At 42.3% G+C, this 27,142-nt stretch overlaps 1 protein-coding gene across 1 annotated transcript in view; it reads left to right on the top strand.

Annotated features, from left to right (window-relative positions):
* Cracd (capping protein inhibiting regulator of actin dynamics) overlaps positions 1 to 27,142 on the top strand; it is a 257,454-nt gene that overhangs the window by 195,739 nt on the left and 34,573 nt on the right. The window contains 2 exon segments of the mRNA XM_047566900.1: positions 3,117 to 3,288; positions 23,733 to 23,868. Coding sequence (XP_047422856.1) covers positions 23,749 to 23,868 — 120 coding nt within the window. The 5' untranslated portion in view covers positions 3,117 to 3,288; positions 23,733 to 23,748.

Below are 27,142 nucleotides of genomic sequence, written 5' to 3'. Positions count from 1 at the left end.
CTGGCGCCCTCTCCAGAGCTGCCTCTCCCCACCCTGCGTTCCCATTCAGCTCCTTCCGTGCTCCCCCAACCACGTGACCCAATATCTCCCGGGTGGCTGCCACCTTTCAGGGTAGTATAGCTGTGACTCTGATGACCTCATCAACTTTCTGAGCTTGACCCACACACCAGCTCACCTGTTGGTTAAATATGTCAGTAACCTGTTCAAAAAATTGTGGTTTATTTTATTTTAAATTATAATCCAACTCCCTTGGTTCCATCTCAACTGAACACCACCAAAGTCACTTTAACTTTACAACACTCAGGAGGTTTTTTTCCTATTAATAAATTCTAACATAATCTACAGTTCTTAGCATAAATGCTAGACTATAGACCCAGTTGGGGTCATGATACCCAAATTGGTGTTTCTGGAATTTTGCTATTATCCGTTGGAATATTTCTGATTAGGAAATTTGGAGTTAGAATTTCTGCAGTGAGAAAAAAAAAACCAGTTGGTATAAAAGGAAAAAAGAAAGACTTATGTTGGAAATAAGCGAAGTGTAGTGTAAATTGCTGCATGACCATTTACTGCTGCTGAACTTAGAAATCAGGTGTTATTTACATATTTTCAGCCTTGGACAGTTGCAGAGAATTATTCACTTGTTTCATCGATTCCCATACAGATTGTTTAATTTGGAGGGATTTTACTCATGAAATCCAAAGCAGGCGTCATGAAAATCACTTGCATATTCACTGCTGCGTAAATAACCATTGAAAATGAACAAATGTTCTGAAATCAAACCCTCCAGTTCTTTTTAACCATCTTAAAATATGATCTTAACTGTATTGCCCACTTTCTTGTCTTTCAAATAACATGCAGTAAAAATAATTCAACCCTTTTTTGAAGGCTGGATGCCTATCTGGCATGTATGGAGCATCTACTACGTTACAAACGTGGCTTCCTTTTAAATGCAGTCTAAAGCAACATTGAGTACACTAGGGTTTGAAGGTCTCTTTGCACCTGAGCTGCACCCCAGGCTGTTTCTCTTTGTAATGGCCAGTTTTCTGACTGCTTCCTCGGCACCTTCTGCCACTTGTGAACTTGGGCTGGAACCACTTCTTTCTCACTTCGCATTTTCAGTGAAGCAAGGACAACACTGAAGGTCACCAGAGGAAGGGAGACCCCAGCTGGTTACATCCTTGACCTACTCTTAACCCCAGATCCCTTTTCGGGTTGTGGCCAGCAGAACTCCGGGGCCTCTGACTCAGCTGGGGGTGGCGTCTGGGTGCTCTGAGCAGATGTTTTTCAGTCTGCATTGGGAGCTTCCACCTTTCCCGCTCCTTCAGAACTCCTGACCCTTGCTGCAGGACTATATTTCCCACAACACAGGCAGGTTATTCCACCTCTTCATGTCTCAGGTTCCTCATCTGTAAAATAGGACGTTAATAATGTCTACCTTAGAGTTGGGAGATTAACCAAGTTAGTATCTGTAAAGTTCTTTTTTTTTTTTTTTTTTATTCTTTTTAGCTATACGTGACAGTAGAGTGTATTTTGACATATACATATAGGAGTATAACTTTCCATTCTTGTGATTGTACATGATGGGGAATTACACTGGTCGTGTATTCATATATGAACATAGGAAAATTATTTCCAATTCAATCTACTGTCTTTCCTGTTCCCATCCCCGCTTCATCCCCCTTTGTCTAATCCAATGAACTGCTTCTCTCGCCTCCCCGCTTATTGTGTGTTAGCATCCAAATATCAGAGAGAACATTTAACCTTTAGTTTTTTTGGATTTGCTTATTGCAGTTAGTGTGATAGTCTCCAGTTCCATCCATGTACTGGCAAATGCCATAATTTCATTCTTCTTTATGGCTAAGTAATATTCCATTTTATTTATTTACTTTTATGTGTTGTTGAGGATCAAACCCAGTGTCTCACATGTGCTAGGCAGGCACTCTACCATTGAGCTACAACCCCAGCCCCCTATATCGCATTTTCTTTACCCTTTCCTCTGTTGAAGGGCACCTAGGCTGGTTCTATAGCTTAGCTATTGTGAATTGAGCTGCTGTAAACATTGATGTGGTTGCATCACTGTAGGAGTGTCTATAAAGTTCTTAAAGCAATAGTACACAAGTAAGCAAGATTTAAAAAGTAGTTATTGGACTACTGGCTAAGTGGCTTTTTAAGCTTCTTAAAGGAAAGATGAGAAAAGATGTGTTTTCTGGCAGAAGGTGATTTACACTTTCTTTTCCAAAGTAGGAGTGGAGTAATGTGAAGAAATTTGTGTCAGAGAGCAGAACTGTAAGGTATTACCTAAAGTATCTGCAGCAAATGTTGGCAGCAAGCCTAGGTCCTGACCAGATACAGTAAGGTATGGGGAGGTGTTCATAGCAACTCTTTTGGGGCTCTTCATTGTAGATTTTTAAAAGAGACAAGAGAAATAAATGGAAATATATGGTGATGCGGGTATTGGGGGCGAACATTGTGCCAAGAGTTAGCAGTTATCCTCTGTATCTAATAAGAACTAAAGCAAATGATCCAAGGGTGTGTGTGTATAGACACAAACACCTGCATAACTTACATGTTTTTCTCGGCTTCTTCTGTGCAAAAGGACATTGACTATCTTCTTTCTTTAAAATATTTTTTTTTAGTTGCAGCTGGACACAATACCTTTGTTTTATTTATTTACTTATTTATATGTGGTGCCGAGGATCGAACCCAGTGCTTTACGTGTATAGGCAAGTGCTCTACCACTGAGCTACAGCACCAGGCCCTGGCCGTCTGCTTTGTCAAAGACAGCAGCCACCACCTTCATGTAGCCCATGCGCGGGGGTGCTGTAGCAGCCAGTGAAGCTTGGTGCCTCTTCTCACTCACCCCTGATGTTTCCTGGGGTCACCCCAGACGTTCCCTGGGGTCCTGAGGGACACAGCCTGACCATGCCTCGGCTGGTGCTCTGCCTCGCTGAGCACAGGCTGCACTGGGGTTGGCCCTGCTGCTCCTGGTACTGGGCTTGGTCACTGGCTGCCCTTTGCCCTGGCTTCCTGGGCCAGAGGCAAGGTTGTAATTTGCTCCTAGGCTCAGAGGCGCAGCCCTATCAAACTGCAGCGCGTGTTTATCTTTTAATCCACAGACAAGAAGAAGGGAGGCAGATTCCAGCCTTTTAAGAAGTTGTTTGGCAAAAGGAAAAAGAAAGACACTTCATTGTCCCGGGAGGAGTCGGTGGGGAAGAAGAGTTACTCTTCCCAGAGTGTCAGCAATGGGACCTTCTCTTCAGATGAGGAGACCCTGGAGGACAATCTAAGGTAATGACGTACTCTCTCATTTCTCGGGTGGAGTCCTCGGGTGGGGAGTGGGATCCCTAAGGAGGCAGGTGCCACCTGGGGATTCAACAGGCAGGAGCAGCGTCACAAATGTGCCCACCTGGAGCCTGCTGGCAGCACTTGTGCGTTCTGTGTGGGGACTTAGCAGGGGGCTCTGGCCTCACTTTCCTGGAGTGCACAGGCCCTGGGCCTTGGTTCGTCTGCCCTCCCTGTTGGCAGAAGGCAGCACACTGGCCCCACCCAACAAGGTACTCAGGATTGAAGACCAGGTTCCCGAGTCCCTTACTTGGCAAAGAGAAGATGACCACAGACTAGACCCGACACTTGAGTGGAGGCCCAGATCGCTCAGACTCGGGTAGCACCCTTCGCACCGCTGGCCATCCCTGGCAGCTTCTGGAATGTGTTTTGGTGAAGCTTGTAACTTCTTTTCTGTCTTCCTCCCTCTCTCCCTCCCTCCTTCCTTCTTCCCTCTCTCTTCCCTTTCCCGCTTCCTCCTTCTTAGAACACAGGCACTAAATCTTGCTGTGTCTGTGTCAGAAACTCAGAAAAGCAGGGTCGGGGGGACCTCATCACCTGATGCTGGGAACTGAAGTCAGAGTCAGCAGGCTGCACTGTGACTCCGACAGCTGAGAAATGGGCTCCTTCAAGAGCCCTTTTGCAAACACCCCGTCTGGCTGACTTGCCCTCGCCCACGCTCTCTAGCATTATGGGCCTGGCTGCAGCAAAGCACTTGTCCTTTCCTATGGAAATTCTCGATTTGCTTGACTGTCTCTCTTATTTGACTGTGAGTCCCATGAAGTCAGGGATGGGGTTTCATTCAGCCTCCTATTAGGTGTTCAAAAAAAAGTTCCTGTGACCATCCAGCCCTGCCTAAGTTACCTAATGCATGCTAAAGGGAGGGATGAGGAGCTGTGGTATTCTTCCTGTGCCGCAAGGAAAGACACATTCTCTCTCAGTGGTGTATGACAGTGAATTCTAATGGACACTACTTACTGCTGTGTCCAAATTACAGAACGGCAGTGTGCGTTAAGCCCTACGGTGTTCCCCAGCAGCAGCCGTTAGTTCGGCCCCCACCGACTTCCTCCACAGGCCTGTGTTTGTTTTCCATTGCCTGCACCCTTTTGGGTGAGAAAACCATACAAGGAAAGAACTTAACTGGAAGGGAAACTCAGCGAGCCCTCTGTAACCCAACTGTTGGAATGTCAGTGCTGATATATAGTTGAGTCTTGTCCAGTAAGAATCAATTTTGATTTCACTCCAGTTTCTTCGGTTGTCAAATAGGAACATGAATTTTTGTTGCCTGGGTATCAGAATGAGATACAGGTACAACTAAAGCATGACCAAGAAGCAATTTTATGCAAAATGAGGTCATGTGGAAAGTTTGCCTTTGGAAAGACAATCCTATCAAACCAACACATCCTTTTTATAGTAGATGATGGTTCTGCCACGTCCCTGACATCTTATTGAATCCTATTGGACTCAAGAGAACTGGGGACCCTGCAAATTCTCTTCTCAGTTAAGCCTGGATTCTCTTTACCTCTTGAAGTTTTCCTTAAGGTTTTAAGTTTTTCAAAACGTTGGAAAAGCCCATATTGGATCAAGTAACTACATTTCTATAAAATGTAGATAATGTCACCTGTTCTCATTATTGACTCGTTTATAAACCTCCATTTATGAAACATGTGCTATATTCCAATTAAATATCTGTTTATATTAAAAGCTAATCTCGGGGCTGGTGTTGTGGCTTAGTTATAGAGCACTTGCCTGGAATGTGTGAGGCACTGGGTTGGATTCTTGGCACCATAAATAAATAAATAAAATAAAGGTCCATTGACAACTAAAAAGTGTTAAAAAAAAAAAAAACTCATCTCATAAATAAGAAAACAAGCAGGATTCACTTTGGACTATACATTTTTTAAAATCTCTAAATAATTTAAAAATTAAAATGGAAATATAGAAATTATCTAAAAACATGTATTCTCCCTTTCCTTTAGGAAATTGACAATTGGGAAGTAATTCCACAAAGTAAAAATCACGTGCATTGCTTACAGCATAACTGAACTATGACTGTCTGCCTCCTTTTAGATGGAGAAAATGAAAAATATTGTTTCCAACCATTATTATTTTCAGTTCACTACTCAATTATCTTGTAATGATTTTAAAAGGTAAAATTTTACTTAGAGAAAACTCTCACTGATACTCAACACTCAAAATTCACCAGATGCGGTGTCATATGCCTGTAATCTTGTGACTCTGGGGCTGAGGCAGGAAGATCACAAGTTCAAAACCAGGTTCAGCAACTCAGCAAGGCCCTAAGCAACTTAACTAGACTCTCAAATAAAAAATCAAAAATGTCTGGGGATGTGGCTCAGTGATTCAGTGCCCCTGGGTTTAATCCCCGGTACCAAACAACAACAAATTCTATCAATGTGATCCTGGTTGGAGGTTCAGAGAGGCAGATTGCAGTGCAGTGTGAGGGAGAATTCCATAATTACTAAAGCCACCTAAAAATGGGAAGTTCGTGTCTATATCACAGGGGTTGGGGCCCATGAGGGTGAGATTTCTTCGCTGAGTCAGAATTTAAAGTGGCTGAACTTCAGCAGACTGTTGAACTCTAAGAATCTGTAATTCTAGAAATGTCTCTGTGGCCAAGAATAGCTCCTCATTGATCTGCTCCTTCTGCCTGAAATTTTTTATTTCCTTTGGACTTTTAAAGCATTCTATTCTTTCGCTGGGTGAGAAACCTTTGTGTCTCCTAGGCTGCTGCTTTTAAACTATACATGCCTTGGGAAAAGTGAAGCAACAAAACACCAGCAGTTTTTAACAATTTAATGTGACTTTCTTTGTTAGTCAAATACAATCAATTCTATGCTTCCATAAGTATGTTAAACAGATGCTATATGTAAAAGCAGGGAGAAAATCATCATTTTGGTATATCAAAAAAATAGGATTCTTTACATGAGACTTTATAGGGCTTTTACCATGTCCATGTGCCCTGTGAATCCTAAGAAGAGGGATGTGGTACGGAGCATTTCCAAGAGTCCTTTGACCCCAGATCCTCTTTTTCATAGAAAATATCTAATGGCATGTATTCAATCTACCACCAAATGAGCTTAGTGTGATGTGTTTTGCATAAGTGAACTCATGGAATATTTACTCTAAGATTGACATTATAATTCCCTGGAATAATAATGAGAACAGTAAAGCTAGAGTGACTTGCCCAAGGTCATATGGCTAGTATGACCCTGAACTATTCGAGACCTAAATAGTGCATTCTTAAGTGTTCACTGCACTGCCTCTCAAGGAGGCTGCAGCCTTCCTAGGGAGCTAGTCACATGGCCCTGAGTTGTCCTACCAGTCCTGGGTCACTAGGCTCAGGTGTCTGCCTGCCTCCAGCTGCCTGACTGAGGTTCTCCTATTTACCAGGACTCCACTTGTTCTGCTTCCAGTTTCTCCAGAACACCCAGTATCTATTATACGATGCACAACTTCAGCACTTTACACTAAGTACCAACTGTAAGTGCAGGAAAAATGAAGGCACTCTAGAGAGGGCGAGCTCACTCTAGTACTGAAACAATCAGGGCGGGGTTCAGGAATGAGGAGGCCATGCGCTGGCTCTGGACAATGTGCAGGACTTGGAGGAGCTGAGAAGAGCATGAACCTGCCAGACAATGACATAAGCAGAAACTGATGGAAGAATGAATGTGGTAAACAGAATAGGAGGGACCTTTCCATGTTACTCCATGAGACCATTGTCACCCTTGTACTAAAACCAGGCAAAGACATTGCAAGAAATAAAAATAAAATAAAAAACAAAAGCCAATCTCCTTATGGATATAGACACAAAAGTCTTTAACAAAATACTGGCAAACAGAATCCAGAAACAAATATAAAGGATTTTATGCCATGACCAAGTGGAATTGTCCCAGGAGTGCAGGGTTGGTTCAATGTAGAAAAATCAATCTGTGTAATATGTCATTTTAATAAAAATAAAAGGAAGAAAAAATAAGAGAAAACATAATCATCTCTAGATGTACCGGAAAAGCATTTGGCAAAAATCCAATGCTCTTTTATGACTGAAAAACAAAACTAAACATTAGGAATTGACAGGAACATTTTCATCTTGGTAAAGGACATCTATGAAAAATTCACAGCTAATAACATGATAGTGAAAGAATGAATGTCTTCCTCTTAAAATCAGGAATGAGATAAGGATGTCTTTTCTGATTCCTTTTCTTCAACATTGTACTGTGTAGTACTATACTATAGTTTATAACTGGGACAATTAGAAAATAAAAACAAATAAAAAGCATCAATCTTAGAAAATAAGAAATAAAACTATTTCTTTTTATAGATGCCATGATAACATATAGAAAGTCCTGAGGAATCAGTCCACACACATAAAAAAACTACTAGACTAATAAACAAGGTTGAGCAAGGTTACAGGATACAGGATTGGAGTTTTTGTATCTCAGTTGTATTTTTATACACTCTCAATGAATGATCTGAAAAGGAACTTAGGAAAACGATTCCAGTTGCAATAACATCAAAAAGAATAAAATACTTTGCACTAAATTTAACAGAACTAATGCAAGACTTGTACACTAAAAATGACAAATATCACTGAAAGACATCAAAGATCTAAATAGATAGAAAGATAGCCTATGTTCATGGAATGGAAAATATTAAGATGGCAGTACTCCCAAATTGATCTGTAGATTCCACATAGTCCCTAACAAAATCCCAGCTGTGGACTGGGGAGATAGCTCAGGTGGTAGAGTGCTTGCCTCATAAGCACAAGGCCATGGGTTCAATCCCCAGCACCGCAAAAAAAAAAAAAAAAAAAAAAAAAAAATCCCAGCTGTCTTTTTTTTACTCTAGAAATGAGTAAGTGGTTCCTACAATTCATATGCAGGGACCCAGAATAGCTAAAACAATCCTTAAATAGAAAAAAAAAAGTTGGAGGACTCACACTTCCCAATTTTAAAACTTAGTACAAATCTATAGTAATCTGAATGTGTGGTACTGGCATAAGAATATGTATCCATTGATGCATATATAATTGGAATTTAATAGCGTCCAGGAAAAAACCCTTGTTACAGTTGTAATCAAATGATTTTCAACAAGTGTGCCAAGACAATGCAATGGGTAAAAATAGTCTTTTCAACAAATTATGCTAACACCATTGACTAGTTACATGCAAATGAATGAAATTGGACTCCTTTCTTATACCATATTCAAAAATTAACTCAAAATGGATTGCAGATCTAAATGCAACAATTAAATGATGAAACCAGGCCCCATGGTGCGCACCTGTAATTCCAGTAACTTGGGAGGCTGAGTCAGGAGGATTGTAAATTCAAGGCCAACCTCAGCTACTTAGTGAGATCCTAGCAACTTAGAAAAAACCTGTCTCAAAATTAAAAAAAATAAAAAGTAAGGACTGGGGCTGTAGTCCAATCCCCAGTACCAAAGCAAACAAAAACCTCTTAAAAGAAAACAGAAGTAAATTTCTTGAATTAGGCAGTGGTTTCTTAAGTACTGAAAGCACCTATAACAAAAGAAAGAAAACAGATAAATTGGACTACATCAAAATTAAGTGTTTTTTTGTTTTGTTTTGTTTCGCGGTGCTGGGGATCGAACTCAGGGCCTTGTGCTTGAGAGGCAAGCACTCTACCAACTGAGCTATCTCCCCAGCCCAAAATTAAGTTTTGTGGACTGGAATTGTGGGCTCAGTGGTGGAGCACTTGCCTTAGCATGCATGAGGCACTGGGTTCAATCCTCAGCACCGCATACAAAACTAAATAAAATAAAGTTATTATTTAAAAAATTAAATTTTGTGCTACAAATGATATCATCAAAAAAATGAAAAAAAGCTATGCACAGTGGCACATGCCTATAGTCCCAGTGTTTTAGGAGACTGAGGCAGGAGGATCGCAAGTTCAAAGCCAGCCTCAGCAGATTAGTGAGACCCTAAGCAACTTGGTGAGACCTTGTCTTGCAATAAAAAATAAAAAGAACTGGGGATGTGGCTCTGGGTTTAATCCCTGGTACCAAAAAGAAAAAAGAAAAGATAAAAGATCCTCAGAATAAGAGAACATTTGTAAGTAATATCTCCGGTAAGAGATTTGTGTCCACAATAGGTAAAGAACTCATACAACTCAATAATAAAAAAGACAAAAAATTTCTTTCTTTCTTTTTTTTTTAATGAGTAAAGAATATGGATAGACATTTCTCAAAAAACAAAAGGGTATAAAATGTCCATTAGCACATAAACCATAATTGCTGAACATCATTAGCTATCACGGAAATGCCAAGAGGTATCACTTCCCACCCCTTAGGAAGATTACAGCCCAAAAGACAGACAAAAGCAAGGGTTGGCAAGGGTATGTAGAGAGTGGAAGCCTCATACACTCGTGGAGGTAACTTGAAATGTTAAAAGATTCAGGTGGTGCACTCCTGTGATCCCAGCTCCTCCAGAGGCTGACGCGGAAGGTTCACAGGTTCCAGAACAACCTGGGCAAGCTGTCTCAAGAAAGGGCTGGGGATGGAGCTGGTTCACTCCCCAGGACTGCCAAGATAAACACACGAATGAAGATTTAGGGTAACTAAGTTTTCATTCAGTACCTTCACTTCGTAAGTGGGGAAACAGGCTCAAAGAGATCCCTGTGCTCTTAGTGTGAGAGATATGGCTAGAATCTGAGTCCACTGGTTTTGTACCTGGCGACCCTTTTCCAAGGAGCTGCCCCATGTCCCATCTCCACCACTACTCCCTCTTAATCCTTCAGTTTTCTGCACAAATGGTCTTCCCCAGGGGAGCAAGCTTTCTCTGGTTCCCTCGGCCTAGATCAAGTCCCTCCCCTAATATTGTTCCTACAACTTCTTTTCCTTGTGGCCTGAGGTCCTGGTATTTTCAGCCCCTGTCTCTCTGCCTGGCATAGAGCAGGCGCTCTGTCAGCATTCACTGGGTGGATGGATGCCTGAATATTACACTCTACCAGACTGACTCTTCCCACTGTGCAAGTCAGTGTTCTAATCCGGCCTCTAGTTCCCCACCACGCTGAAGAGTGTCACCATCCCTCTGACCCACTGCAAAAGGGAAGTTACACGGCTGGCATCCTGAGACAGCATGTCAGCCATGAAACCACAGTGAAACTCAGGCCCCCTGGTTAAGTGCGTGCCTTAGGTCACTTGGCCTTACTGCTTTTCAGAGGATGAAGTCAGAAGAGACCCATTTTTACTTGATTATTTATTCTCTATCCATAGGAACCTGGGAGATGCTATTTTGAACAGGGAATAGAGAAGACATTCAAAACCTGATAAATGAATGGAAATTAAGAACTAAGCAAGAGAAGTCAAAGAATTAAGATGAATAAGTCTGGGAGGGAGGAAGGTTGATGAATCAGTAATAGCACTTCTTAGAGATGCAGGCTGTGGGGAATGCAGGTGGCCCAAGCCAGGATGCTCTTGTGAATGCAGGTGCCGTCACCAATGAGCTGAGTGACCTTAACCATGTCAGCCCCTTCGTCTGTTAAATGGCTATACCCTCTTCCAGGATTATCATAAGGACAAAAAAATAAATAAATAAAAGGCCATTTAATCTTACACTACCTGCTATAAAGCAGTTTACCAACACAAGGTGATGTCATGACAGATAAAGAGGATGTTGATGACTCGTGTTCTATTTCCAGAGCATAAACCAAGAGGATTGATTCAAATGATAGCTAGAAAAGCTCTTTTTCCACAGGGGGCAACCGAGGAGTGGAAGAGGTAGTCTGGAAGCCTGAGGAGTCCCTACAGAACTGGAGAGGCAGGTCACATGTCTACTGTCCTTATTGATTGGAGTAGATGACCCTTTGACTTCCAGCTCCAAGACTGAGCATTTTAAGATCCCAAACTTTCCTCCTCTTCCTTGAATCTGTTGGGCATGACCTGTTTCTGTTGTGGCAGGTAATGTGGAATTCTGTAGCCTACTGGGTGTCACGTTTTTTTATAGAATACCAGAATCCAGGAAGAGCCTCCAAGATGCCACATAACATATCATCTGCTTCCTGTCTTTTCCAGCAACTCTAGTTTGTTGGCTGAGGATAACTAATTGCTCTTTAGCATTTCGTTTGAATGAGACTCACAGATCCGTTTAGAAAGAAAACTGCTGATCAATTGCATTTGCCCCCGTTGTCATGGCAACAAGCTGGAATGGGACTGTAATTATATTTCCTTATTCCTGAAGTGAGTCCCTAATCACTGCCATAGTAATCACCCAATATCTATGTTCCCAAATTACACGATGCTTGTACGAAAAAGACAAAGGCTGAGGAGCTGGGGAACTGGCCCGAGGCACGCCATCACGTGCAGCTGCAGAAAGCCTTCTCCTTATTTGGACAGGGAGAATTTCCCTCTGTTGGCTCCAGCTCCAAGGTTAGATGATGTCAGTGGGTCTCAGAAGGTGCCCAGTACTTACAGTAGTGCTTAGAAGGCCATATCAGGTAGGGCAAGTTCAGCTCTAACAGAAAACCCAAGTGCTAGTGTCTTCAATAGTAATGACGTCTATCATCCAATGTATGGAAGGTGCGGAGAGCTTGATGAGCCAGCAGCATCTTCCAGATCTGATCAGATTCCTTTGGGGGTGGGCTTTTGTCTTCAGGTTTATCTCCTCATAGTCACAAGAGGACTGCCACAGTTTCAGATGTCACAGAGACAACAAAGACCAGGGACAAAAAGAAGACTATCCCTGTCTACTGTCTTTTTTTTTTTTTTTTTTTTTGGTGGGGGGGCAGGGATTGAACTCAGGGACACTCAACCACTGAGCCACATCCCCAGTCCTATTTTGTATTTTATTTAGAGACAGGGTCTCACTGAGTTGCTTAGGGCCTCGCTTTTTGCTGAGGCTGGCTTTGAATTCGCAATCCTCCTGCCTCAGCCTCCCCAGCCCCTGGGATTACAGGTGTGTGCCACCACGCCTGGTTTCATGTCATTTTTATGAATGGGAATTTCCCAGAAATGCCTCCCCCTAGCAGACTGTCCCTTGCTTTTGTTCCTTTCACACCAGACCCTGCTGCAGACAGTAGGTCAAGACAGTGGACTTTAAAATGGAAACTGCTCTTCTTGACTCCTCCCTGGCCCTCCTTAGTACAAAGTGCACAGTGGCTGGAATGGAGTTGCTTGACTACAGGTCCGACTTGATTTGCTTCTCTTCTCAACTTGTCTCTCTACTCTGACCTTCCAGTGCCCTGAGCTCAAGGCCACAGGCCCTGCATGTGCCCTCTGTCCCATCTCCTCCACTTCTCCAGATGAGCATGGGCTTGGGTATTCCAGTTGCTGGGGTGTGGCATCCTTTGCTCTCAGACAGCCGCACATCCCACTGAGAAAGAAGGGCAGCCCTGTAGGGGAGAAGTAGAATCAAAACACCAGAGAGCCGTACAAATGAGCTGTCCATCCGGAGGGACTAGCCTAGAAAATGGAACCAAGATGCATATCCAAGCATAATGTGGTAGCTCATTCAACCATTGGCATCCAATTCCCCTTCTCAACAGCATCCAAATTTCCTTTTCAGGGACTCACCTTTGCCTTGGTGTGTGCAGCTCCAACAGGACATAGCGTTGGCTTCCCATGGCAGGAGCCGAAAGGGCGAGATGCCCCACTTCCCCTCCTACTGCAGGCTGGCATGAGCACAGGCAGACTTTCTCTCCTAGGACCTGCCTGGACAGGTGGACCAAGGATGTAAGAGACACAACTCTAAGAGGACCTGACGACCGGGCCCTTCCTGCAGCTTATGATGCCTAGATGTCTAGTGCTCTCTTAATTCCTGTGTTTCTCCGTGCCTGGGCTCTAGCTTCTTTTGTTTTGTAAGCCCCCACCATTTCATTTGGTTGAGTGAGATAAAGTCGGTTTCTGTTGCTTTCAGCTAGGAGCTGGAACTGACACGTGTAGACACCAGGAAAACAAAGCGAGACAGAAGGTTTGAAATAGAAGACAGGAGGCAAAACCTTGAGCAGTTCCCTGGTTTGAGTTGAAAAGAGGGCTTGGAAGGACCCTTTAAAAATGATGAAGATCTTGGGCTGCTGAGATAGCTCAGTTGGTAGAGGCCCTGGGTTCAATCCCCAGCACCGCAAAAAAAATAAAATAAAAGTGAAGATCCTGCTGACTGGCCACCAGGCGCTGCCCGGAGCTTTCCTCAGTGGCCCCCTGCACCCTCCTGGTGATCCGGAGTTCTCCCTCCTGCGCTGACTTGTTTGCATCATGCCTTCCTTTCCCTCAGCGACCTCTCTAGAAAGTCCATCTGGTAAACCAGCTCACCCAAGACTACTAGTCACTTATTCACCCACTGAAAGAACTTATCGCAGATTTTATCATAGAAAGTATGTGGGAGAGACAAGGGCCACAGATGTGATCCCTGTCCTCATGCAGCTCAGTACCGTGCGGCCATTGATGATGCCATTATCATCATTGTTGTCCCATGCAAAGCACTTTTATTTGCCCTCTCATTTAAGGATGATTACAGTAAGACATTCCTGCAAAGGACTTTCAGAGGGAGAAAACACCCCTATCTTCTAGGGAAGCAGGAAAGGCTGGGTGGAGTTGATGAGTGGAGCTTGGACCTTGAAGGATGAGTAGACCTGAATAGAGGTTGGTCTTGGGCAGTTCAGAAAGAGGCAGAACCTCAGTGGTGACAGAGCCCATTGAGGGTATTTGGAAAACAGAGGTGGGTTTGCTTCAAAGGTGCCTGAAGTAGGGGGACATCTGATTGTAACAGGTAACCTTTACAGAAGCCTTTGCACTATTTTAAGTGCTTTCCATATTGTAGCTCATTTTGCAAAGGAGGAAACCAGATATGTAGAGGTTTAGTGGCTTGCCAAATACCACGTCTAGGAGGTGGTAAAACCAGGTCTCAGAGGTGGGCACATTGGTCCCAAGTACCTAGTCTCTACGTGACACAACTTTTACTTCATAGAGTTGGAGCAGTTCCGGTCCTATTGTGAAGGAAGAGCCTTAAGTGCCAGGAAACCATGGCAGCTCTGTCAGGTAGATTTTGTCAAAGGGGAAACACAGGTGGTTTCTGAGCTGACTAATCAGCTGCTTTATTATTGTAGGGTTTGAGGTAAAGCAGAAATGCAGAAGACTTAAGTCGGAATCATTTAAAGATGCCATTCACAGTACCAGATGCCAGAGGTGCGACCAGGGGTACAGTGACAGATACTCTGACCTCCCAGCTGTCCTCAGTGGCTCCTCCTTTTACTTCTGAAGGTTTCCACACACATCATCCTATGTGATCAAGTGCAGGCACTCTGGGCCTCCACCACTGGCCCTGTGGGGTGATGGCCTTCCCTCCAGCACCTTGCTCTCAAATGGTCCAGGGAAACAGTCTGAAATGACCTCAAAATAAACAAGGACGATTAAAAAAAAAAAACTTCACCAGAGCGAAGGTTAAAAGGTTTGAACTTTTTATTGCTATTGTCCATTGCTATTGATGGTTATTTGAATAATAATCCGATTCACATGTTCCAGCAGAGTGAGGTAACCCAGCCAGGCCTCAGCTGAGCAGCCTGAGATCCTTCAGCACAGAGGTGGGCCCTTGAGAGCAGCCCTGTATTTTGTTCTACGTGCTGCCAGAGGATACTGAGAGTGCTGTGCTATTTGTTCTAAAGAAGCCTCTGGAGCCTGCGGGTAGACTCTTGAGGACCAATCCAGCTCCCTGAGTACATGAAGGGGAAGAGAAGGAGCATAAGAACAGCAGTGTCTTTCCTCTTGTCTTTCCCAAACCCTGATGACTTAAGTCAAAGGACTCTAATGTTCTAATATAGGTAGGACAGGACCCTCAGAGCCACTCCAGGACTGTTCTAGTGCTAATACCACACATCCTTTCTCAGAATCGACAGCCTATTTGAAGTCTCTGGTCTCCAGTCAATCGATCTGGACGGCATTCATGGTGTTTGAGCCTCCCGCCTCCAGGAAGTAGGGTGATGCTCCACTCCCCTGGGCTGCTGCTCTGGGCACCGGACACCAGGACCAGCCTTTCCAACACTGCCCCTCAAAACTCTCCACAAGTCAGGCAATGCCAAGGGGTTCTCCTTTCTTTTCTTCCTCCCTCTTTGTCCAGTTTTCCTTACCTTCTTCCCACCTCCTCCCTTTACCTCTTTTGTCCTATAAAGTCTCTGCGAATCTTTATGGATAGTAAAGACAACTCTGCTGTGAAATGAGGACCGTGGTGCACCCATTTACCTTTTTGGCCACCTTTACACAGTTGAGTCATAATGCCAAGTTCCTGCGTTTTTCAAGTTTTCGATTGATTCGCCCATGTTCATTGCAGCACTGTTCACAATAGTCAGGTGGAAACAACCCAATCGTCCCCTGATGGGTGAATGTTTATACAAAATGTGGTATCTAACATACGAAGAGAGGTTATCCATTCTTAAAAAGGAAAGAAAACCTGACAATGTTACATCATGGATGAACCTTGAAGACATTGTACTGAGTGAAAAACTAGACATGAAAGGACAGATATCATACAATTTCATCTACTGGAGACACCTGGAATAGTCAAAATGTTGAGATAGAAAGTAGAATCATGGTTGCCAGGGCTATGAGGAAAGAGGAATTGTGAAGTTACTGTTGAATGGACATGGAATTTCAGTTAGGGATGATGAGAACGTCCTAGAGATGGATGGTGGTAATGGTTGTATAATAATATCAATGGACTTAATGTCACTGAATCGTACACTCAAAAATGGTTAAAATGGTAAATTTTATCTTACATATATTTTTACCATAATAAAAAAACTCAATCAAAATTATATAAATCTACATCATGTACAACCTAGAAATGAAATGATGTACCCCATTTGTGTACAATGAATCAAAATGCAGTCTGTAAAAAATTAAAAGATAAATTTTAAAAATAATAATAAAAAAGAAAGAGAGAAAAATTATGTAAATAAAGATATCTATGGATACTGGCATTCTTTTTGATGTTGACAGATTTAGTGTTGAAGAAGTAAAACTGGTTTTACCCTTTGTATAAGATTTATAATTGTGGGAGCCTTAAGACTCCTGCTTTAAAGTCCAAGAGACACTGTTCATAGTGTGTTTGTCCCCAAAGCAATCCCAATATCTGCAAATATTAAAGTAGAAAGTTCTGTAAGCTGGGTGTGGTGGGGCATGCCTATAATCCTAGTGGCTTGGGAGGCTGAGACAGGAGGATTGCAAGTTCAAAGCCAGCCTCAGTGATTTAGTGAAGTCTTAAGCAACTTAGCAAGATGCTGTCCTAAAATAAAGGGAAAAAGGGGGAGATGTGGCTCAGTGGTGAAATGCTCCTGGGTTAAATACCCAGTACCAAAAACAAAAACAAAAAAAAGGTAGAAAGCTCCGTGAGATGCGGGTCAGGCGCCTGAGTTCTCATTTTGGTTCTGTCTGGAGTGAGACTCTCTCTTCACCTTGAATTTGAGTTTCTCTCTTTACCTTGATGAGATCTGCTTCTTCATTCCTAAAGATCTGCTTCTTGGACTCTGCATGCAGAGGGTCCTGCCCATTCTGCAGTGACTGCTGACTGTGTGGGGGTGGTCACTTGCCACCTGAAACAGAGTCCTGGACTGGAAGCTCCCCTTTTTGCTTCTGCTGGTTTACTTGTACATGTTCACTCTCCAAGCTCCCGAACACCTCGGTAGAGGAAGGCCGGCCAGCAGAGCAGAGTGCAGGCTTGGAATGGGTCTGGGAGCTCAGGATTTTCAGTTCGGCTCACTGATTTCCACATTGACTTTGAAGGATTTCTGAGTGTGAAAGGGTAGGTGATGTGACATTACCTATTAAGATTTTTTGCACTCTGTCTTCTCCCTAACCTGGATCTCACCTCACTTAGAGAACAGTATAGCACAGAACCTAGGGATGATGGTAACAAAGAAGTAGGAGAGAGTTTTGTGGGAAACATTGGTGAGTTTGGCTTTGAGTTTGTAGAGAGAGTGAGATGGCCAAGTATCAGGGCCCTCTCTGTAGCTGGAAGAAAGCTGATTATTAGAAGTTCAACTCCATTTATGTATGAAATGCCCAAATGCATTCTACTGTCATGTATAACTAATTAGAACAAATTAAAAAAAAAAAAAAAGGCGATTATTCTTCAAATAGGAACGTGGCCAGGCATGGTGGCACATGACCCCAGAGGGTCACCAGGCTGAGGCAGGAGGATCACAAGGTCAAAGACGGCTTGAACAAAAGTGAGGCACTAAGCAAGTCAGTGAGACCCTGTCTCTAAATAAAATACAAAATAGGGCTGGGGATGTGGCTCAGTGGTTGAGTGCCCCTGAGTTCAATCCCTGGTATCCCCTACCAATAAAAAAATAGGACTGTAGTTTGGGTGCCAATTAAAACTAATAATAGAGAGGGGGGAAAGTGATTGGAAAACCAGAGCATAGCCTCCAACTCAATGTAGTTGGAAAGATAACTACATGAATCAGCAAAGAGTGGAGGGACAAGACCAGAAGCTAGTCTCTGGTCCTACTAGAAGACCCCTGCTTAGTTGTTTGAAGCCAAACCTTTTTGCCAGTGTTAATAATGTCAATGATAACTGCAACGCAGCCAGGAGAGAAATACAGAAAAGGGAGTTGAATATCTCGGTCAAGCTCCTTCCTGACTGCAGGACAGCCGAGCCCCCTCCAACCCCAGGAACTTCTGCAGCTTCAACCTCCTAGTCCAGAGGAGCCATTTTTCTGGCCTCTGTAAGTCATAGCTGTTATTCTTTCCTGGGCTGAAGGAAACTTTCCTCAGAGACCACTGTGGTCTGAGCTTCCACATGGGCCTCTTTTTCCCTCTCTAGAGCTTGCTTTTACACATGTGCTTTGCACTCAACTTCAACTCTTCAAATTAAAATAATAGTTAAATGACTGTACTGACCATCTGCAGTTAGATGTTTAAAATCCAGGATTTTACAGGGATTTATACATTTCTTCTCATGACCGACAGGCTACATCCACTTGATCAGGGAGACTCTGAGGGAAGGTTTTAGCAGTGAGGCTGGGAGACCCCCTTGCCTCTTGGTTGACTCATAACAGAGGGAGGTGTGGAGAAGGAAGGGTGGCCTGCTTCATAATCAGTCGTGAAAGACCTTTAAATGTTAAGAATGAAGAGGTCCAGATGAACTCTGCTGAGGTACCGTTTGTGGTAAATCGACCCTTCACCTCCCAATCCTGTAATTTGTAGTTCTCAGTTGGTTCAGGACAATGATTCCACCCAAGCTCTTTGTTCACTAGAACATAGTGTTGAGCTTAGATCTCCCCATGTGGGCTGTTGGTTTCCATTCCAACCCTGCCCTAGACTCTGGAACTTTGAGAAATGTCTCAGCTTCCTCTTCAGAGAAAAGGAAATAATCTACATCATAGAGTAGAAATAATCTACATCATTGGAGCCAGCAACAATGCTATAAAGTTGCATTATGTAAATGAAATTACTTACAAGAGCATGTTCACTCATGTAACTAATAATCCAGTTTCCAACCTTCACTGCTGTTTTTTCTAGCACCTTAACTTAAAACAAAACTAAATACAACAACAACAACAAAGGTATAAAGGTTTATGATCACTTTGGGAAAAGTAATCCTCTTAAGAGAAATGGCAATGTCAACAAATAATCTTTGATATGTGTATCATGTGGTAGAAACTTAATAAATATCAAGTTATTTAATTACTTCCACTTATGACTGGAATGAAGTAGCTTGTGGCAAGTCTGTGCTGCCACCAAGAACAACTAGAAATACAGAAAAGTGTTAAAATAAAGACATCCAAGCCAGGCGTGGAGGTGTATGCCTATAATCCAAGTGGCTTGGGAGACTGAGGCAGGAGGATCAAGAGTTCTAAGGCCAGCCTCAGAAAAAGCAATAGTTGAGCACAGCCTTCTGCATATTCTTCCTCTCCTGTGGTCCTTAGTTGCTTTTTGGTGCAAGGTCAGAAAGCCTGTGGGTAGCTGACATCAGGAAGAGAAGACAGGATTGCTGTAGGCAATGTCAGGGGATCAGGGACCCAAAACTTGGAGTTTGAGGCTGCTGAGGTAGTCAGGGTTTGAAGGATTAAGATCCCCAAGAGAAGTCCAGAAGAGTGAAGGCAAATTTAGACGGAGATTTCCTTTTGAGGTATGTGCTGAGAAAGCTTGCTTAGGGAAAGAGACTGACAGGATAGAGGTTTTGGCAGCCTGCTATACTGGAAAGGTAAAAATTGGGGTTCCCAGCCTGCCAAGTAGTGGGAATTTAGGAAATAGCCTAGGCTCTCTGTTGAGACTACAAGAGGACTTAGAAGTGAAAAGAGAGATAGTCTGAACCTTACATAGGTTGCTGGCCAGCAATGAATCAACTGTTTGTGATTGGATTGGGTTACCTGCTACCTTGCTGTTTGCTGCCTACAAGAGAAGTGGATGAATCCTCTCTGGAAGGAGAGAACCTAACCTCTAAATTTTTTCATTTATGACATGTATAATTAATAAGACATTACCAGTCAGACATTATCTAAGAAACAGACTACAAGGAAAATAAGATAGTAGAAATAGACACAAAAGTGACTAAGATACTGGAGTTTCAGAGACTTTTTAAGTAATTGTGAGTAGTATAGTCAAGAAATTAGTTGATGAGCTGGAGAGGTTCACTGGAGAATTGAAGTCAATTAAAAAGAAATAAGTGGAAATTGAGATTAAAAAAAAAACTTCTGAAATTAAGAACTGAATAGGGAATTTTAATAGCAGAGTGGACAAAGCTGAAGAGAGAATTAGCTGGTAGGCAAGTCCATAGAAAGTTCTAGACTGAATCATTTTTAGTAAAAAGAATGAAATAAACACACATGAGAATAAAAGACAAATGACTTGTTTTGAAAGGGCCTAATGTGAGGGTATCAGAAAGAAATTAGAGGGAAATAACCAGAAATAAAGACTGAGAATTTTCCAAAACTGATGAAAGACATCAAGCCACAGATTTAAAAAGCACTGTGTATTCCAGACTGGATAAATTAGGAGACATTCATGCCATATCAAAGTAAAACTGCTGAAAACCAAAGTTAAAGAAATGAATTTTTAACTCCACTGTAAATAAAATACAGATTATATGTCTTTTCAAAGAAGCAGTGAGACTACCATATCTATAAAAAATCTATAGCTACCACCATACTAAATGCTGAAATATTGTTTTTCTCCCTAAGTTTGAGAACATTGCAAGGTCCGCCATCACCACTTCTATTCAATTTTTTATGAAGATTCTAGCTAATTCAGTACGGAAAGAAAAAAAGAAAGAAAGTAAAACAAAAAAAATACAGTATTGGAAAAGAAGAAATAAGATGATCTTTATTGCACATTACCTGATTGTATTATGTAGAAAATCCAAAACAATCAGCAGTTTTATTATTATATTTAGTAAATAAGTTTATCAGAGTTGCTGGTTATAAGATAAGTATATTAAAAACTGTTGTATTTTATATTCCACCAATTAAAAAAATCAGAAAATAAGAATTTTGACTTCTATCATTTACAAAGACTTAAAACCACCAAATATGTAAGAAAAAAAAATCTATCAAAATATATATAAGATCTCTACACAGAAAACTACCAAGACATTTTGAAAGAAATTAATGATGCTCTAAATACACAGAGGTAGCCCATGTTCATGGATAAAAGATTTAATATTGTAAAGACATTGGTTAACCCAAAATTTATCTATAGATCTAATGCCATCACAAAAATAATCTCAGAAGCATAGGAGAAATGGGGTGGGCGGGGGACTCATGTAGAAATGCAAAGAGACAGAAAAGCCTTCTTGGGAGAAAAGATCCAAATATTAAAGCTGAAAAACTATAGATATCATGACTCATTTGGAAGCTATAGTATGGGGTTATTGTGGTTAAAACAGATAAGCAGACTAAGGGTACAGAGGCCAGGGTCAGATTCACATATAGACAGTTCCTTTATTTATGGCAAGTTACTGTCTTTAAGTCTTAGTTTCCCATCTATAAAATAGACTTAATAATAGTGTTTACCACCCAAGATTTAAATATTACATATCAAGGATTTAGATATTACAATAAGAAGCTAACACATATTCAAGGGGTGTCTTAAGTGCCCAATAAAATTTAGCTAGAATTAACTATTAACAATATGACTACCTCTCTTATTATAATTATTTACAACTACTATTATTAATATTTTTTCTTGTTTTCAATATGATCATCTGTAACTGGGGGATGGGCAGACAAAATCCTGATTGGCAGCAAAGAACATTTGGGGGCAACAGAAAAGAGCAGCAGAGTGCAAATTCTTAGCCTACCTGGAAAAAATAATGGAAGCAAGGGTGATAAACTTCCATGATACAGTCAAGATTGACTTAGAAGGGCTGGAGTTGCATCTCAGTGGTAGAACCCTTGTCTGGCATGTGTGAGGCACTGGGTTCAATTCTCAGCATTTATAAAAATAAATGAATAAAATAAAGGTCTAGCAACATCTAAAAAATATTTTTTAAAAAATTGATGTAGAAGCTGGACTGGAACTTAACCTGGCAGTGGAATGTGCTGCACACACAACTGTGTACTTCATCTCTAACAAGATGGTGATGATAAGGATTAAATGAGATAATGAAATTAAACCTCAGTGCATAGAGTGAAATCAAATGCACAGATGAAATCAAACTGAAGGCTGATTCATTGGTTGGTTGGTTACTTGATGGTGTTATTGCCTGATGTCACACAGCCAGGAGGTTCATATCCAAGCCTTTCATTTCTGAACCTCAAATGCTCTTTGCCATACTTCCTGTAATTTAGTAAATTAAGTGATAAAATTTTATAACCAGTCTTCCCAGTTCAGTCTAGACTGGGACAGGTGACAGTACAGCTGCCCAGGGATTCTGCATACTGCATTCCATAATTCAGCAAGAGGAACCTGCAGGAAGGCTGCTTTCTCATACACTTGTTCACTGAGAAAATCCCCAGTTGAGGTCTCTTTCTGGGAATGCTGTCACCTCCCCACCCCTCACCACTCCCCTAGTGCCACCATGTTGCCTGGCATTGGGAAATGTGCTCTCTTGCCAAAGGGAAGGTGAATGGCTCTCCTGCCCTGAGGAACTGGAAGCGTTGGTAGGTGTTCTTTTCCAGAGACAAGTTAGTTTCCAAGATCCAGTAAGAAGTTTGCTTCTGCAGCTTCCTCATCCTGCATTCTTCCCTGTTCATACCTCATGTTAGACGGAAGTCTGGACTTCCTCAAAGTCCAAATTTCAACTAAAGAGCTTGTGTATTAGTCCATTTTCTTCTTCTTTTTTCTTTCTTCCTTTCTCTTTTTCTTTCTTTCCTTTTTAGGGGGGAGGGTGCTGGGAATTGAACCAAGGGCCTCATGCATGCCAAGCACACTATCACTGAGCTACACCCCCAGCTCCATTGCCCATTACTATAATGACATACCTGAGGCTGGGTAACTTATAAAAAATAAGATTACTTAGAATTATAAAAATAAGTTCTAATAAATAAGAGCCAAAAAAGTAAGATTTATTTGGTTCATAGTCCTAGAACCAGAAAGTCCAAAGAGCATGGTGCTGGCTCTGGCAGAGGCTCTCTGTATACATCACATTGTGGTAGATGGCATCATAGCAGGCTGTGTGCAATAGGTAGAGTTCACATGGTGAGGCAGGAAGCCAGAGCATGGGAGGGGCTGGGCTTGCTCTTTATACCAGTTCTAATCAGAACTAACCAGGGTCCTGTGAGAAGTACATCACTTCCTTCCAGAAGCAGTGGCCTCAGTGACCTAGGCCCCACCTCTTAAAGATTTTACCATCTTTTAACATCACCCTATGTTAAAGGTTCCAATGCATGAACCCTTGGGTTCACACCACATCTAAACCATAGCAGGTGGGTGCTAACCACCTGTCAGGTGTTCAGTATGTATGAGGCCTGTCACAAAGACCCATCCAAATTCCTCCCCCTTCTCTGAATTCCTCAAGCATTGATCATCCCTATGACGAACTCTGGTTCTATTCCAAAGCCTTTGCTTTAGATGCACATATCTTTATTTCAACTTTATTATGAAAGACCCTCTTGCCTCTCACTTCTAGATCTGAATGTTATTAGTAAATGCTGATTGACAAGCTATCCTAGGACAAAACTGATATGACTGCCCAGCTGGAAAAGTCTCCTCCAATTAAAAGTTCTGCATTAACCTCTACCCTGGGTCCTCTACTAACAGTCTTTGGGTTCCCTCTGAGTGGTTCTGAACCAGGATTGTATAAGAGCCATGCTTTCTCATTCCCGGAGGAAATTTTCATCTATCTAACCCCTTGACTGATCCCCAGCAGGAGGGACCACAGTGCTGGAAGCGATTTCTGAATGAGACAGGGGACATGGGTGGAGTCCCTCAAGTCAGAGCAGAAAATTGAATTGCCAAAAGAAATTTATCATCCTAATAAATGAAGCCCATGATTTGCATTCCAGGTCCTTCAACTATTCTATGGGAACCCGGGCGCTTTCCCATGACAGTATTTTTATCCCTGATGGGGGAGCAGAAAGTGAGCAGACAGTTCAAGCAATGTCACAGGACAACATCCTGGGCAAAGTCAAAACTCTTCAGGTAAGACAGCTTAAGACTGGAAGGTCAGAGCCAGAGGAGGGGTCCAGCCATGGAGGGAAGTGGACAAGTCCCTAGCTTGTCCTTGAGTGATGGATTGGGAGGTCCAGGATTGCTCCTGATGAGATTCCTTCCTGAACCTGACTCAGTTCTCTGGAAGTTTCCTGTGACCCTCCCCTTTTCTCTCAAATTGATCCTTTTTTATTTATTTGTTTGTTTATTTTTTGACTGGACATGAGAAGAACAAGTACCCAAGAGAAGCTGCAGGGCTTGGATGGGAGAAAAACGCTCCTAACCAAATGGACCCATATTCCTGTCAATGGAGTCTGCATAGCACATGTTCACTGTCAGTCTCTATCAGTGGATGAGACTTCTGCTCTTTGTAAATCTGGTTCCCCAGCCACCTTGTCTTCGGGAAACACCACACACTCCCTCCTGTTCATGCTGCAGAGTGGGACAGTTTTCCCATGCAAAATTGACTCAGACAGTGACTCCCTTGCAATGAAAACACAATAACTCTTTACCAACTGCAATCAAAATAAGGGGACTCCAGGATAAGCAAGAAGAGCAAAAACACTGAGGGTCTGACTGTAGGCTTGCCCCAGTGCTTGGTAGAATTCCCTTGCCCCAAAATACCCACGAGCAATGCCAAAGCAAGCATTCTCTGAGATGGGAGTGCTTGAGGGCTACCCAGATTTTGAACAGAGGGTTCTGGCCTGCAGATTCTCACTGCCTGTAAGTCTACCACAACAAATGAAGGAATGAATAAGGAGTAGGGGGAAGGAAAAAGGAAGAGCTGACCCGAGTAGCTACTGGTATAATGAAGCATTGTATGCAAAAGGAAATTTTGTCTTCTTGAGCTGCTCTTGTTCTCCTGAGCGTGAGCTTTGTATTTTGTGACCTGTGTTTGGTCACATATTCCACACATACTCAGCCAAAGGTGGCATGTGGTGAGTAGGGAGCCAACACCCTGCAGCCACACCCAGCCGTGCCCAGATCTTTATGCCTGTGGCCACCCCTGCCCAGGGCCAGAGTCCTGCCTGCAGAGCCAGCCCAGGCCTGTCCTTCAGATCCCAGCATGCCCCAGCCAACGTCCACTCCTGGTTCTAGCCGGCTGTGCTCTTAGGCTGTTCACAGATTGACGGAAAAGCAAGCTGTCACTTCCCATAGGTTGGAGAAGAAGGGAGGATGGGGATGGCCAGGGAAAACCTTGAGCCACCTCCCCCTTCCCATCTTTTGATTTCTAGAGTAGTATTTCCAATAGGTTTTGAACTGGCTCGTCATATCCCTTTTCTTAGAGGAATGACATGCAGAACTCAGGACATGAAAAAGCTATATTTTACAGGGCCTTTCTAGAAGTTCTTGAAAAAATAGACAGTAGCCTGCTGTTTTAACTAATAAGGCTCTGTATCATACCACATGCCACTGCCTCTCCTAAAACTGGATTTAGGGTTGTAAAAAATATATTATTATGTAATAATGAAAATATAGAAATTCAATTAAAAATATGTGAGTGCTAATGATTTGTTACCAATAAGCATGATTTTAAATAACCTGATCTCATTAATTAACAAAATGTCAAATAACTAACTTCCTTGAAGTGACACTTCTTTTAATACAAGAAGAAAAATGGGAATAAAGTAGAATAACGATTTGAGTGCTCTCATTTTGACAACATCTCCTCATATGAGGTCTGCCTAATTTTGCTTCTGCTTGCATGGATTCACAAGCTTCCTTTCAGCTCTCTAGTGATATTTTTGAAAATACAAAAGGCTTTTGCTCTTCAAGGAGGGACATGGGGACCGTGATCATAGCAAATGTGAGTTTTGGAGTAACCTAAGATGTGACTGTATCACCCCCAAAAGATTGTGCTTTATTTTTCAGTCGACTAAGCAGTATGTTCCTGGTAAGTCGTAGAAATAGTAGTAACTTTATTAACTTGCATGAATGCTTTGCATTTTTCCATGACAACGTTATGCTGGTGTGGATGCTTAGTAAGCAGCATAAAAGACCGCCCTCTCGTAAACTCCAGCATGGAATGAGAGAGTTCAGTGTGTCAGAGGCATGTATGTTTTTATGTCTGGAATTGTCCTTGTGTATATGTGTTATGTTTATTTTTAAAGAGAGATACAGAATGTATAACACCTCTTTGACAGTAAATGTCAAATTGATTAGCCACCATATTAAGACATTCTTTTGAAATGAGATTTCTACTGGAATGCCATTTCAAAACATTTTTTTCTCCATAGCTTAAAAAACTGCCCAGCCCTCAGAGCCCTTGGAAACCCACAGAAGGGCGTCCGTCTTTCTTCATTTGAAAAGGCTGCCCTCCAGTGTCCACACGTAGCCATCTCACCTAGACGGCAGCTGTTAGCAACTCTCAGTACAGAATAGCTGCATATAGCATAAATCAATCTGTCCTTTCCTGAGTAAAGCCAGCCTACCACCTGCTAAGATTTTTGTGGCAAACTGTTGAACCTTTTAAAAGAAACATTAATTTTTTTCTGAGTATAAAAATAATTCAGCCAGGCCTGGTGGCACGTACTTGTAATTCCAGCTACTCAGGAGGCTGAGGCAGGAGGATCACAAGTTCAAGGTCATCCAGGCAACTTAGCAAGACTCTGTCTCAAAATAAAAAAAATATAAAGGACTGGGGATGTAGCTCAGTAGTTAAGTGCCCTTCGGTTCAATTCCCAGTACCTAACCTAATTAGTAATAACAATATTACATGTGCAGAGTGAGAACAAATTTTAATATATAGGGCACAAAGTTACAGGGACAAAAACAAGTGTCCTTTTCGAAGACTCTGTACATACGAAGCCAGTTGTCCCTCGGCCAGCAGGATTCATGGCATTTGAATGAGTGAGGGAACTAGGTGAAATAAAAAGTGTGTCAGGCCTCTACCACCACCTGACTGTGTGGCCTTGTGAGAAGCCACTGAACTGTCTGACACTCATTTTGCCCACCTGTATGATAAAGGGGAAGCCTGTAATGGGTAATGTGAAGGGCCCCTCTATTTCCTGAGACCTGCCACATGTGTGAAGTCACTCTTCACCTGCTGTTGTGCAAAGTGGCTGTGTGTTATACCTTGTGGCATTTGGACCACAGTGACCTTGATATTACCTATAGATCCCAGCAGCATGGATTGGTGCCTCCTTGAGACCAGACCAGGCTGTGAGGTTATGTCCCAGCCGATGATAAAACTCAGGTGTATCACACTCTAAGTCTGTAGGTGATTTTTACAGTTATACCAGATCTTTGTCAGAGACATATTGTA

Source organism: Sciurus carolinensis, chromosome 10 (genome assembly GCF_902686445.1).
Source record: "Sciurus carolinensis chromosome 10, mSciCar1.2, whole genome shotgun sequence".
In the NCBI taxonomy this organism is placed as follows: domain Eukaryota; kingdom Metazoa; phylum Chordata; class Mammalia; order Rodentia; family Sciuridae; genus Sciurus; species Sciurus carolinensis.
Note: the sequence above shows the minus strand (reverse complement) of the source record. Positions and strands in the feature narration are given on the sequence as shown.